We start from the raw sequence: 15,499 nt of genomic DNA, 5'->3' as shown, positions 1-15,499 counted from the left end.
ATGTACTTCCTTCTTGCACCACTGACAATTTCCAAACTGAAATACGTTGTAGCTTGGTCTCTGTGAATGTCTTTTACAATAAATGGGTCAAATTTGGCTATGGAAAAGTCAGCATTTTCTGCTTATCTTCAGTTCTTCAAGGGAAAAAAGTAAGAATAGTGTAAACAAGATTGTTATCTGTAAATTCCCATAGTTGGCATATTTTGTGAAAACCTTGCTGCTAAATTAAGTAATAATCTCGTTTATAAGTTAGTGTTTTTTGCCTTTTTGGCCTTTCTCACAAATGAGGGACAGGTTGTGGTCAGCTCAGTATGTGTCAGTCACATGGTGTCATTTTGAGGAAAGCACAAATCCTTGTCTTTTTTCCCAATCTGCAAATCTCTGAGAGTGTAGTTTAAAAATTGTTTGCTATGATAACAACTAGTTGTTTCTAATCCCTCAGAAAAAGCTGTGAATAGTTTCACCTACTAATGAAAGGGTTAAAATGTTCTCTTTCTCTCCCAGCTCCCTGGCCTCTCTCTCTCCTGTGTACCCCCAGGTGGTGACATTTCCACTTTCCAGAACGCTGTTGTGTATTCCACCCCTAGAACTAGGGTCTAGTCACTCCAAGCATCACCCCTACTGGAAAGGTTTCCCAGTACTCAACATCCACCAGCAGTAGTCATAGTGATGTTTCTATTTTGAGCTTTTGTAACACCGTGATGCTAGAAAGAACTTTTAAATGTTCATCATGCTCTGCTGTGGGCATTACTTTCCTATTTTCTCTCTCACGTTAGGCAGTACAGTCCCTGAGTTAGAAATACCTTCTTAGTCATCTCCATTCTTAGCATGTTGCTTGGCATAGAATAGACCCATCAAAAATAATTATTTTGAATGAATGAACAGATGAAATAAAGTGGCCCCACTAAGGATATGGGAAAAACAATTTCTAAAAGGGGCTAAGTAATGATAAGCATAGTTATGTTCATAAGTGACAATAATTACAAAAGGCCAACACGAAATGTGTTACAACAAGCAGTGACAGCAGTTGGATGTCAGTAGAGAAAGACGACACTGTGAGTAATGAAGAGAAGAATTTGAACATAAAGTCTTGAGCGATTGCATTTGGCATTGGTGTGTCTTGTGGATGGATGGGAACAGAACACATGGGGCACATGGTTTCACTCTATTTACCTTTTCTTTTATATAAAAGTGTGATGAGGTCATTCTGGGAATTGTTTTTTAAATAGCTGAAAAGTTTCTCTCATTTTTACGCATGAGGAAACTGAGGCTCAAATGGTTAAGGTGAATTGCCCAAGGTAATTAAGTTGGTTCATCACTGAACTGAGATGACAATCCTTGTGTTCCAATATATAGCTCGACGCTCTGTGCTGTCAAGAGTAATGTTAACTTAGACCCGTAAGACTCTAAAGTACTGAGGTGTTGTTTGGGGCTGTAATAAACAATTTTAGCAACAAGCTCAGAAGACGTTTTCTTAGATCTCAAACTCCTACATAATGTTATTTGTAAATAGGATATTTTCTTAAGAATTAAAAAAGCAAACAAACATACGCCAGGCAGATAATTAAAGTCTTTTGAAAGTCAATTAACTGTTCTGAGGGATTCCAGTACTCGTTTGAAACATGGAAACTACTAAAGCCAAAAAGTTAAAAAACTGAAAATCCATGCCAATTTTTAGATATTACACTAAAAAATTGCATAAAAACAACAGGATCCAATTGTCGAAGAGTTCTTTTATAGTTAATTTACAAACAAATGAATAAGTAAGTAAATTTGCCATAGATTTAAATAATGGTGGAAAGACAGACACATTCATTCATTTATTCAAAAACTACTCATTAAGCATCTACTATGTGTTAGTCAGGGCTTTGCAGAGAAACAGAACCAATAGGATATAGAGAGAGAGAGAAAGAAATTTATTTTAAGGAATCGGCTCATGTGATCATTGGGATTGGCAAGACCAGAATCTTGAGAACAGGCCAGCAAGCTGGGAATTCCAGCAGGAGTTGATGTTGCTGTCTTGAGTCCACAGACAGTCTGGAGGCAGAATTCTTTCCTCTTTGGAGGACTTTGGTCTTTTACCTTGGTTTTAAACATCACAGACTATATGTGAGGGACTAATGGGAATTGGAGGTTACACTGGGCAACAGTTGAGTTTGGAAGATGTCCAATAAACAGTTGACCACACCAAGATGAATTACATGTGTCCCAAGTGCCAGATATGGAAAGTGTGGGCACTTTTAAGAAATTATAGCAGGGAAGCCTAATCCAGGCAGAGGAACTGGGAGTGGTTCCCCTGAGAAAGTGACATTCAGGCTAGGCTTGAAGGCTAAAACATGGGGTCAACCAAGCAAAGAGGGGAGGAGAGATTTCCAAGCAGAGGACAAGGTCCTGAAGTAGAAGGAGCACACCAAGCCCTGGGAGAAGGCCAGCAGGGTTGGACATTAGGACACTTGGGGGAAACAGAGGAACTAGATCCTTTAGGGTCTTGTAGATCATATTGAAGATTTGACACTGATGGACTTAGAGTAGGACAGTGATTATGAAAAGTCTCTCTCTGTGCTCTGTGGCAAAAGGATCAGAAGGGCTAAGTGTGGCTGCAGGATGGCCAATTAGCAGACTAGATAGTGGTGCATGTGGAGGTGGAGACAGAGAGAGCTGAATGAGCTCAAAGATATTTTGGAGGATATTTAGGGAAACATGATGATTAGTTATCAGAGTGGAGAGGGAAGTAGGTATCAAGGTGATCCCGAGATCTCCAGCTTTCTTGACACTTTGGATGATGGTGCTATCGTGCTGCTTGCTTGAGAGGGAATGTTGGCTTAGGAGTCAGAGTTCTTTATGAGATATGTAGAGTTGGAGGTCGTTTTGGTGTAGTGGAGAGATGTAATAGGCAGTTGCACATGTAGCTCTGAGACTCTAAAAGGACATCTAGGACAAGAGAGAATTGAAACTATGAAAGTGGATTTGATTGCATAAGGAAAGAGCATTGTGAAAAAAGAGGAAGGCCAAGGACCAAGTTCAGTGCAACTCAGTACAACAGATCAAATACAGGAGGAGGAGATGGAAAAGGAGAATGACCTGAGAAACAGGCAAAACTAGCATCTTCAGAGCCAGCAATGTTGCATCTCTCTGTGCCTTCCTTCCATAGTCACATCCCTCTCTCTCTCTCTAACCACAACTGGGAAAGACTTTTCATTTTTAAGGACTCATGTGATTAGGTTGGGCCCACATAGATAATCCAGGATAATCTCCCAAACTCAAGATTTTTAGCCTTGTGCACATCTGTAACCTTAATCCTCTTTTGCCATGTACCGTAACGTATTCATAAATTCTGGAGATTAGAAACGTGGGCATCTTTAGGGGGCCATTATTCTACCTACTACCAGAACAGCTATGTAGAATGCTGCTGAGAGGTCACAGAAGATAAAAAATAGAAATTTTCCAATTGAATGTAGCATGTGAAATAAATGAGAATAATTTGAATGGATTGGAGATTATGAAAATGGGCTGAAGTATTAAATTAAGGAGATCACAAATAGATAACTTTTTTCAAGAAATCTGACTGTAGGTGAGAAATGGCAAGTCTTGAAACCCACTTAAGCGTGACTGGATGTTTATTACGACTGGGAGAATCATTGTCTATATTTGGAATTTGGCGGGTTAGAGCAAGAATTCTACCCTCCTAATTCCAGAAAGCTTCTTGTTCTGTCATGAATATCTGAGGGAAAATGAACAAGGAGATAATTAACATTAACAAATAAAAATAAAATCTAGAAGATTCTTGTTAATTGAGAAAAATGAAATTAAGATAAATAACATATATTCTGAAACTCTTGACGTTCATTTCAGTTTTAAAAAAGTAATTATCATGTGGTTTTAGATACATGTGTTCCAGAGCAGTTAATCATCTAATAAATGTGTCTTTAAAAAGCATTTGCTAATAGCTTGATGTTGGCAAAAATAATGTGTTTCAAATCTGCTGCCTCTGAAGCCAAAAGATTTCAAAATCATATCTGTGCTGCTGAGGGTTGTGCTTAAAATGAGAGTCAGTCTTAATCGGACAGAAAAAAACAAATGGAATCAAAAAGGAAAAAAATACTCTAATATTTATAATTTACTGAAAATATAATCATAATAGTTAACAGTTTTTGAACGATTATCGTATTCCCAGCACTGTTCTGAGAGTTGTACATGAGCTCATTGTACATTAGCTCACTTAATCATTAAAACACCCCTACAAAGTAGGTGCGATTGCTCTCCCCATTTTATAAGTGTGGAAACTGAGGCAGTACACCCCAGGGCTGGGGCTTCTATCTAGGCAGTCTGCAGATTTCAGACTATCAATAACAATAGGTAACATTCAACACTTACTGTCGACCAAGTACCCGTTTTAAAGTACTTTACAGACGTAAATCATTAGATTTTAATCAGAACCCTGTGAGGTAGGCATTTTCCCACCATCTTATGGGTGGGGAAACTGAGGCACAGATCAGTGAAGTCACACATGTAGTAAGGGCTGAGCTAGAATTCACACCCAGCAGACTGGCTACCGAGTCTAATTCCCTATCCAAATAGCTGAGAGATGATGTTTCCTGAAACTTTTTCATGTAGACACTGTTTTCTTAGACATTGCTGCTATTGTCTTTTTAAAGTATTGGAAATGGAGCTAAAATTATTAATTTTGATGGGTTAGTAAACTGTTCGCTCTCCAAACTTCACCTTACCTTCCTCAACCATAAATGAAGAATTACGTGATCTGTAAAGTTTCTTTCAGCTGCACAGTTCTGTGAACAAAACGCTTTCGGTATCATGTGCAGAAATTCCTTCTATTCATCTGACAATTCTTTATTGTTGTGTTTCTACCTGCCACGATTTATGCTGTGTTTTATTGTTGTAGTGATTAATAATTATTGATTTATTGGGTACTTGCAACATGCTGGGTGCTATGCTGCATGCATTAGTTGTTTTCTTTACTTAATCCTCACACAACCTTCGCTTGTAATTGTGAAGTCCCCTATCTTACAGATGGGGAAACTGAGCTCAGAAACATATAAAACTTTATTCGAGACCCTCAACCAGTAAATGGCAGAGCTTGGGATCAAACCCAGAAAGCCTTACTCTCTGAAGCCCAGTCCCTTTACCACATTGTCCTAATGGGAGCACCACATCAGGAACATGGAGTCAGATTAGATTTAAGTGAAGAGGCATCATTTGGTTTATGTATAAGAATGTGAAATGAGGAGAAATAAGTGATGTATCTGTCTAAAATTATATCTTTCTGACACAACCAAGTGGTAATTTCCACAATTAGAGCCTTTCCCTTGGGTTTTGCGTGTGGGGTCCAAAGGACCACCTTAAAATGTGACCAGAGGAGACAGTTATTTAAACACTTATTCCCAAAGATGTGTAGACAAATTAGCTCTCTTGTAGCTGACAGAAGGTAGAGCCCTGAAGGAAGACACGTAGGGTGTCTGAATTGTGGGTGAAGCCTTTAGAACTTTGTTGATGACTGAGACAGAACTGCACAAGGTATCACCAGGCGTGGTGTGTGTGTGTGTGTGTGTGTGGTGGCGTCAGTCAGCTAAGAGACTGGGAAGAGTTAGGCATCAGACTCCAGAGAAAGCGTATTATATCAGGGGAAGGAAGCAGCCAGTTGAATATAAGAAGATGTTAGAGAAAAGAAATGTGACCCAACAAGTCTGCTGCAATTTGGCCCTAAGCTGAAGAGACTGAGACTGTCCTAAGGTTTATCCCCACTTAGGAAATGCCTAGAGACATTGATGTAGTGGGAAATGATCATAATAAAACCATGGGTTTAGAAGGCTTGTGAAATCCTCTAGACTAAACTTTGGCTTCTACACAATCCAGCCTCAGATAGCAGCTGTTTGGGGCCCATTTTTAAGGTCAGCCCAGAATGACATTCCACAATCACTGTTCCAGTGATTATCTGTACTCACTACCAAGAAAACCATTATGTTTCTAAATCCTTCTACATCAGCTTAATCTCTAGCCTGTGCTCCAGAAAGATGAAAAAGGGTTGTATCGCCATCCACCTCAACGATGTTAATATTCCTGGAGTTATCACTGAATCGCCCCTAATCTCTCTCCAGTGTGATACCTTTAGCTCCTTCCATCTCACCTTATTTGTCTGGTTTTCTTTCTAAATGGTACATCTGCCAACACGGAAGAAGGCCAAGTGTCATTTATGAGACTCCTAGTATTTGTACCATAATAAAAATGACTTTTATCATTCAATGTTTACTTAGAAGTAGAGAAGTTAAATTTGTGCCTACAGTAGGATAAGGATTTTGTGAATAATGAGGAATCCCCAGACAAGTTAACATTCCTTATAAATCTGTAGGAAAGTTCCTCCCTTTGCTTATCTGGGTCTTGGACTTGAATGACAAAACCAATAATGGTCATAATATTTCATAACAAGCCATGTGGATGAATTGCGTATCATTTGAGAATGTTTAATGTGTTATTAATGTTATGAATACTGTTCCTGAATCAGGAATCTTACATCTGTGTCCATATACAGCAGTTACTAATGCACAATGATTACATTATCTCCTTTAATCAACATTTACAGTTGTGGAAATCATCTAACGCTTTCCTGTGTTGTTCACAGAAATGTAACCTGGAATAGTTTAGCTATCCCAGATACACATTGCTCACCAGAGCTGGAAGAAGGCTACCAGTGCCCCCCAGGATTTAAATGCATGGACCTCGAAGATCTGGGACTTAGCAGGCAAGAGCTGGGCTACAGTGGCTTTAATGAGATAGGTCTGTCTTACTGATAAAATGCATTTTCAGTTTCTATTTTACAATGTGTATGAAATGGAGAGAATACTTGTGTAATTGATATATCATGTTAAGACTGGCTATATTATTTAGGAAACACAACTGCAAATTTTAATTAGATGTCTATATTGTAACATATTCTACCTAATGGGCTGTAACATGCAGTTTGTGTCTCTGTATATTCAGCAATATCTGTATAGAGTTAGATATCTCTCATTTTAGACTATTTTGGTTCTTAATTATAGCATTTAAGAGTATTTGTCGAGCAAGGTTCAGGGGTTGTTGCCTCAAAGATAAATAAGGTGTGGTTTCCCACCACATTTAGTGATACCCTGGTTGGCGAGGTAAGTCTTAACTAACTGGAATACTAGGCATTGATGAGTGCGTGAGAGCTGAAAAGTAATCCTGGAACGGAAGACAGCTAATGCAATGTTTAATGACTGTGCATCAGCTATGTAATAGATGTATGGAAAGTGCTTATATGTGAATATGATGTGCTCAGATGTGTACGTTTATAAGTGGCTTGTCCTATTAAGTCCTGAAATGTGCCATTATACCTAGTAATGAAAGAACTTAGCATCTGCCATTTAGTTGATATCATTACATTCATTGTAATTTCATGCAAGTTGCACATATTTCATTATTGAAACAAAAAAAACATGGAATTCTAAACAATTATTTTATCCTTTGAGAATTTGTCTTAGCTCAGGCTGCCAATAACACAATACCACAGAGTGGGTGGCATAAACAACATAAATTTATTTCTCACAGTTCTGGATCTGAAGTCTGATATCAGGGACAGGCATGGTTAGGTTCCAGTGAGAGCCCTCACCCTGACTTGCAGATGGCCACCTTCTCACTGTCTCCTTATGTGGTGGGGGGAGTTGGGGGGGCGGAGAAAGAGAGGGTGCAAGTGCGCTTTCTGACAAGTTCTTATAAGGGTACTAATGCCATCCTGGGAACCCCACCCTCATGACCTCATCTAAATCAAATCACCTTCCAAAGTCCCCACCTCCTAATACCATCCCATTGAGGGGTTGTGGCTTCAACATATGAATTTTATATGTTCAGTCTATAACAGAATAGTTAGCAGAATCATTTTTTTAGAAACTAATTTTTCCTTAAAGTTTCAAGGCCCAGGTGCATTTAAGAGCGTTCTAGACACTTTTACCCAGGGCCAAAGAGAAAAATCTTTCAGTGTATAATAAGACAATGGTTGTGTTCTTTTGGAAGCCAAATCTATTTCCTGACTTTGATGTGGTTTCAAATCTCAGTGGGCCAGCTGTTCAATGGGGGATTTCATAGCCAGGGAACCTGGCCTTGCAACCCTGGATGGCCACTGCTGTGAACCCAGCCCCATCAGAAAAAGTGGCTGATCAATGATATTCCCACCCTGCCCTTCCGTCATGGCAGCTCCTGGAAGGTACTACACAGAATGGTATAATGAACTCTGGGCCAAGTATTGGAGTTTCAGAAAGAATATATGAAGGTCTTGCATTGATTGAGGAATAGTTTCCTAATATATGAACTAGACCACAAGACTAAGCCTTTAACAGAATCTAGGACTGAGTATTTAGTATTTAAGTGTAGTATTTCAGTTTCTCTCAAACTTAACTGGCTTTGGAACCAATCCTACATTCTTTCCCCTGTCTAAAAAGTTCAGGGACCTGTTATGGATTATACTAGTGACTTTCAGGGATGAGCAGGGAATCCCAGGTGTGGTATGGGATGTGAGATATGTGGATTTGGTAGGCTGTGTGGAACAAGCTCCAGCAGTCCTAACAGCTGGGACACCACTAGAATGCATGGCTTGTCAGAGCCTGCAGCTCTTTCTTTTAGGGGCTAACTGGATGTACCCATGTCTTATGTGGAGAGTGCCCAGCTTTCAGGAGTCAGGCTGCCCTTGCATAAGAAACCTCCAGTCCTTTATAATCATATTGCTAACTCAAATCACACCCTGACCATTTTACATGCCCCAGTTATACCTAAACTCAAAATGCTGCATTACACTTGAGTTCATTCATCTTTCTTCACTGTGACTTGTAATGGCTTCAACTAAGTTAGGGTACGCTCTCTCTTTGAGAGAGCAAGTCTCCTTATAAATTGTGTTGACTTGAGAGGCCCAGTTCCAGGAGGGAATTGCCCTGGGGCAGTAGGCCCCCACTGGGGCAGTAATCTTACTGAAGCTCTACTGTTTATTTATACATTTATCTCCCAAGGATTTAAGCTCCTTGAAAACAGGAAGCTGGTCTTTTCATCTTCATGTCTCCAGGGCCCAGCAGAATGCCTGGCTGTAGGGAGCTCTCTGTAAATATTTACTGATGGACTGAACAAAGTATAGGTCCTTTTGAATTCATTGGTGACCAATCCTGTTTGTGTTAGGAGATAGAGCCATAATAGAGAACCAAGTTGTTTTCTTGTTCTTTTCTCTGATTTTCTCTGTTTTCGTTGGCAGTATTTGCTCTTCCTCATGACTTCCCTTTTTATACAGGCTTAATTTGGTCTGTTTGCTTCTTTTTCTCAAATCATGATTGAATTCATCATCATTGTATGACTAATGGTTAGATAATGAAATGTTGACTTTGTACAAGTCAAAATTGTAAAGGTCACTATAGTTTAGATTGAAATTGATAACTACTTCCTGCTAGTATGTGTTTATGTAGATACACAAACTGTAGTATTTTAGGAAATCCTTTTAAAGTTGTTATGGAAACAAAAGATTATGTTTCCCCCAAAATAAGGAAAATAAGTTATTTTACTGACACATGTGATCATCTATTTCTGCCTGCAGTTGAATTTAAAACATAATCAGGTACCTAATTGTGCGTATAAGTTTGGTCAATGTACTTTACATGTAAGTAATCATGATTAATTAAAAAGGAGCACATTTCCTTTGCCTACTAATCCAATTATCATGCAATACATTGAATTTCAACTTGTTTATAAAATTTCATTTATAAGTAGCTTTATATCTCATTAAAATTTAACATTGATGATGTTGAAAAACTCAATTTAAAATATATTAAAAACCAGAGTCGTGAAGTAGGAAGCATCGTGAAGAGCCCCTATTGTAAGATTGCCGAATAAAGACACCTTCGCATTGCTAAAATGCTCCAAACATAAGGAGACTGAGAAACAGAAATGCAATTTCCCTATTTAAAGGCCCCAAAAAACTTCTAACTCTAAACCAGACATCAGAAGACCAGGTGTCTAACAAAACTTCCTAAAAGGATTCTGGCTTCTGAGGATCTCAGACAGAGTCAGCAGAATGCCAACTTTCTAAAGGTGAATGTTCCCAGAGGAGCAGAACAGTCCTCTGAGTCAGGAAGTCAGTGTGTAGCTGACTATGGGGCTTTCTGGGACTTTGTGTCATCACAAAGTAGAGGTGCTTGTTCCTGTAAGCAGCTGGTTAGAGATATAGAGAAGAGGACAGACACTCAATTGTGAGGGGCCTAGTGCTGCTGATCCATGTCGACTAAGATGCGGGAAAGACTAAACTTAAGGTTTTCAAATTTGGCTATATCTTAGGATGACCTGGGCTGTCCTTTAAAACACGCCAATTCCCAGGGCCGGCCTAGTCGCATAGTGGTTGAGTTCACGGGCTCTGCTTTGACGTCCAGGGTTCGAAGGTTCAGATCCCAGGTGCAAGCCTACACACCAATCATCAAGCCATGCTGTGGTGGCATCCCACATGCAAAATACAGGAAAACTGGCACAGATGTTAGCTCAGGAACAATTTTCCTCAAGCAAAAAGAGGAAGATTGGCAACAGATGTTAGCTTGGGAACAATTGTCCTCACCAAAAAACAAAAACAAAAAACCACACCAATTCCCAAGCACCATTCCCAAGCCAGTTAACTCAAAAGCTTGGAGTTATCCAAGTCCTAGATGGTTTTTCAGAGCTCTCCAGGAAGTTCTAATGTGCATGCAAGGTTGTAAACTCTGGACTGATACATGCACATTCATGCCTATATTATAAAAGTTTCATTTCTACCCCACATTACCTGAATGTGAAACAATGACAAGTATCTGGTCTGAAAATTGATTTCAAAGGTGAGTAATAATCAAAAAGAATCAGGACTATATCTATTAAAATGTACTTTTAGGTACATTTAAAACTGAAAAACTATCCCAGATATATAACTCAAAAAAACCCACTACCACCATTGCAGGAAAAGAAGACCACCTGAATATATGGATTAAAAGGGGACAACTTATCTCCGTAAATGGACATAACAACTAACATGGAGGCATAGCTTAGTAAAGCTCCCGGAATTCAAAGCTAAAGAAAGCATCCATTGGGCATCCAGAAAAACAATGATCAAGTCAGTTCTAAGGGGGCCGTGAGAAAAGCCTGGAACTTCATGTCGATATTCAACTGTCGGTGTCACAATCCAATGTACACATCAGGATGGATGCGGAGAGGGCTGATGGCCACTCTGAGTTTATTATAACCAGCGTTTCAGTATATACATAGCTTACAGCTGTTAAACATACACAGGTGTTCTGGACAAAGTAATTAGTGAATGCCAAGAATTCTTAGTGATTTCTCGAGGAGCCCTCCCTTGGCCTCTGTTTTGATATTATCATGTTATTGTTTTGCTCGTATATTTTATCTCAGAGCACGCAAGGCCTCCTAGGCAAGGGCCCTTCCTGCTCCCGATATCGTGTCTCCATCTATGCCCCCAGGCGACCATGCCTGGCTTAGGTTGCCTACCCCTGCAGGTCTTACCCGTCATTGGCTAACTGGCCTTCTCACCTCTGGGTCACAGTTTGTTGGCAAGCCTTTTCCAGTGGTTATTAACCCTTCCTGCGTCAGGGGCGCCTACATCAACTCTAGGGTATAATGACACAATGCTTACAGAGACCTTAGGGAAAGAGTGTGTCAAACTCTTTTTGATTGTTTTTGAAGAGGCAAGAACTCAGAGTCTTTATTTTACGGTAAGTCTTCTTGAAGACATTCAGCCAATCAAGAATGACTGAGCCTTGTCTCTGGTATCTGTTCACTGTAAGGACAAAGCTAATACAACTGCAGGATTTACAGAACATAATGTAAATATCACAAATTATGATTGTGTAGAAGAGAGAAGAGAAACAGGGGAGGTAGTGTAATAATGTTGATGCCCTTAATATTTATACTCAGCAATAAAAAGACCGTTATCATTTTATACAATATATGGATCATATAATGAAGGTATATGCATACTTGCCATGCAAATGCATTACAAAGTCAAAAATGACCTACTTTAGAAAAAATTGAAAACTTGAAATAATCGCACTGGGGTTTGGGTCGTGACTGTCCTACATCCTAGGGTGGGAACCTTGGGAGGGTAAGGAACCTCTCTTCCTCGATTTCCTCACCTGTAAAATGAGGTAAGTGACAGACCTCCTTTATGGGGTGGATGTGAGAAGTAACTGAGAAACTACCCTTCTGTCAGTGTCTAGCACAGAGCAGTCACACAGTGAGCCAGAGAATTAGAGAGAGAGCGGAAAAACTGAAATGCATGTCTGTGTTATTTGAGGAAAACAGGCAACTTTCCTGAGGGAGGGCAGGACACAGATGCATTTGGGGCAGCATACCCATGTCTGATGTTACTCCCTGTTTGCTGCTCAGACTGTTCAGGATCTTACAGCAAGGGAGAAGCGTAGAGGGATGGGGACAAGGATTCTTGACCTTGCATTATAACCCTATTAAGTAATATCCCAAATTTTATCTCATTCTAGTCAATGTACAGAATTCTAGAGGGCCAATTTTTGGTGGTGTTCATCTTCATGAATTAATTATTCCTCTCTTGCTACTCAGAAATATCCTCACTTTTGTGCCTTATGTGTCTCTTTGGAATCTTATCCATATTTAGCCTACGCCATTGAATTTTCCACAGTTTGATTATGCCTCACACATAAGATTTTATTTATCCCTGTACATTTGAATTTGTGACCCCTGGATTCAGCCACTCCCCATCTTTTAGCAGACTTTCATCAGGCACTGCTTCCACAGACCTAAGGAAAGCTTCCACTCGGGCCCTGAGCGGAAGCCACACTGTTCCCTGCTCTGTCTCCAGCACCAGTGGTTTGTTTTCTGCCCTCTCTAAATCCCTGTACCAAATAGTGACCGAGATGCTAGCTGTTGCTCTGTCACTCTCTGCCATTTCAATACTTTCCCATCTTTACTTCTGTGTACTCTTTACTGATTATTCTTAAGGACCTTCAACTAATACATCCTCTCTAGGGTGTTGGCCTATGCTCTTAAGACATCACACGCTCCCCTGTTCCAGACCTACTGAGCAATATACATTATTGAAAGGACATATTTGAAGATCACAAAATCTGTTTAGCAGACATTCAAATTCCATGACTGCAGTGAATGTGTGGGGAGGTGGGTAGCAAGCATGCAGTGAAAAGATTTTGGGACAGACGACACCCAGAAAAACACATATAGAGGTGAAAGAAAATCATATCAACTTACACTATTTAGAAAATTAGTCCTACTTCAGTTTTCTGAGTACTTACCCCACTTTCAGCCTCTCCCTTCCTCTGAGTTACCACATGCTCATCAACATGTAAGACATGCAACCTGAGACATAAAAGAGGAGACATTGCAATTTTTTAAATAGCACTGAACATGAAATTAGAGGAATTTTGAGCTGGAAAAAATGAACAGTCATGTGTTTACCCACACAGTTTTACGGGTCAGGAAACTGAGCATCACAGCCAGTGAGGGCAGAGTTCCAGAGAACTCTGCGCAGAGCCAGGGCTAAACTCACTTGTCATGATTCACAGACTCCCACTAGAACTTACTGTCTCCCTCAAACCTTTTTACACTTCAGATCAGTGTTTAACTAAGGAGAAAACTCAAAAAAAAAATCTTGCAAAGCTTAGTTTTGGTCTTAGTTTTGTAGTAGAAGTCTAGCATCGCTCACCTTTGGTGAGATGCTGGTGGAGACAACTACCCAAACAGACATGATGTGCCTGTTAGGAAAAAAGAACAACAAATTTATCACATGTGGGAAGGAAATCACAGCAAATGCCATGGAACTGGCAATTTACTTGTCATGATCTTTCAAAAGAACTTAAGAAATTGGGTACAGAAGATGAGTACAGAACTATTCAGGAGGTGGTTTGAACTCTCCATTCATTGAACAGTCAGCTAAAAACAAAACGTGTTCAGTTTTGATAGAACAACCCAATGAATGTCATTTAAAGATAAAATTCTTCCTGGAAAGTCACTTAGGAAATAAATAGGTATCAGGCATTTTGTTGTTGTTATTAGTTGAGAATCATAAGAACGAGAGACAAAAGCCCAAGATTTTAAAAATCCAGAATAAACTAAACCCAATTGGAACAATTTGTGTCAGATAGAGGAAGCTCATAAGCAAAATCAAACTATAAACATGACATTCTGAAAATAACTAAAAGAAAAGACATTTAAATTATATATGCTTTTTTAATGCGACATGGACTGTATATAGTGGACTATTTTCCCTATTCTTTATATAAAATAATCCAAGATAAAGCTGGGAAATAACAGACGCTATGTTCTTATGGTGACTAATTGTCCAACAGACAGTCTTTATGATTGTAATTACTATCATTACTTATGACAACTACTGCTATCATTTATCGATTGCTTATTATGTATCTGGCACCAGGCAAAAGGTTTGTCATCCATTGTGTTTTTCCTTCTCAAAATAAACCCCGAAGGTGTCATTATCCCCAATTGATAAGTGAAGAAAATGACATGAGAAAGAATTGATTTGCCCAAAGTCACGCATGAGCCCCAGTTAGGAGCCAAGGCTTCTGCCCCGTGTGCTGAGGTCAAAGCTTGTGTTCTCGGTGCTCAAACTCCACATTATCTATGAAGTCGGCCATGAGTAATCGCCATTCCCTGTGGCTTGTCAGGACAGCTGGTCCATTATAGAGTCTCATTAGGAGAGCAGAGGGGACATGTCCTCCAACATAATAGTCCACCAGACGTCTCGCCTTCTCTCATCCCCAAGTCTTTAGGACAGAGGGATGAGTGCAAAAGAGAGTGGCATCCACCATGAACTGAGGGCCACTCCGGGCTGTCTCTGGCTTTGATTCCAGCCCCCTGCATACTGTGTGATGGAGTTAGTACATTATATATGTCAGTTGTATGTAAGAATCTAAATATGAAAAGAATATACCTGGGAGACAGTGCAGTTTTACAAGGGAATTTATCTAGCTATGGACGTTTGGGCAAGTATTAGAGGCAATGGCAGCAAAACTGAGTGAATATGCTTTTGATACAAAATGAGATGGTAAACATATAGGCTAGAGATGTAGGAAAGAATGTTGAAAGCAAGAAAAAATATGTTATTTGGTATATTGTAGTCGAGTTTACAGTTATTTGAACTAAATCCAGAATTCCATTATGATGTATGCACTTATATATTTAATTTATAGCTACATGCATTAATTTCTCCTGTGTATTTGAATTCACTATCTCTTTTCCTTTGATATATGAATATTTAATTTTTCTTTCTAAATACTGCAAATTAACCAACAATTTTATTTAAGGTGACTTTGAAAATGCTTAATAATTAGTTTCTTTATTAGAGATGTGACATAAAGAGTACTTATGTTATTAATCCTCTTTCCGAAAAGAAAAATGGTAAAGCTTTCCTCATATGCCCTCCTTAAAATATTAGACAGAAAAACTACAGGTCATCAGC

The 15,499-nt window shown here is 39.3% G+C and overlaps 1 protein-coding gene across 2 annotated transcripts in view; it reads left to right on the top strand.

Annotated features, from left to right (window-relative positions):
• The window catches only part of NALCN (sodium leak channel, non-selective), a 303,705-nt gene that overhangs the window by 42,072 nt on the left and 246,134 nt on the right, over nt 1-15,499 (top strand). For both annotated transcript variants that reach the window (XM_070579234.1, XM_070579233.1), the window contains exon 7: nt 6,635-6,789. In XM_070579234.1, the coding sequence (XP_070435335.1) occupies nt 6,635-6,789 (155 nt within the window). The remainder of the gene's footprint in view (nt 1-6,634; nt 6,790-15,499) is intronic.

Source organism: Equus przewalskii, chromosome 16 (genome assembly GCF_037783145.1).
Source record: "Equus przewalskii isolate Varuska chromosome 16, EquPr2, whole genome shotgun sequence".
Lineage (NCBI taxonomy): Eukaryota > Metazoa > Chordata > Mammalia > Perissodactyla > Equidae > Equus > Equus przewalskii.
Note: the sequence above shows the minus strand (reverse complement) of the source record. Positions and strands in the feature narration are given on the sequence as shown.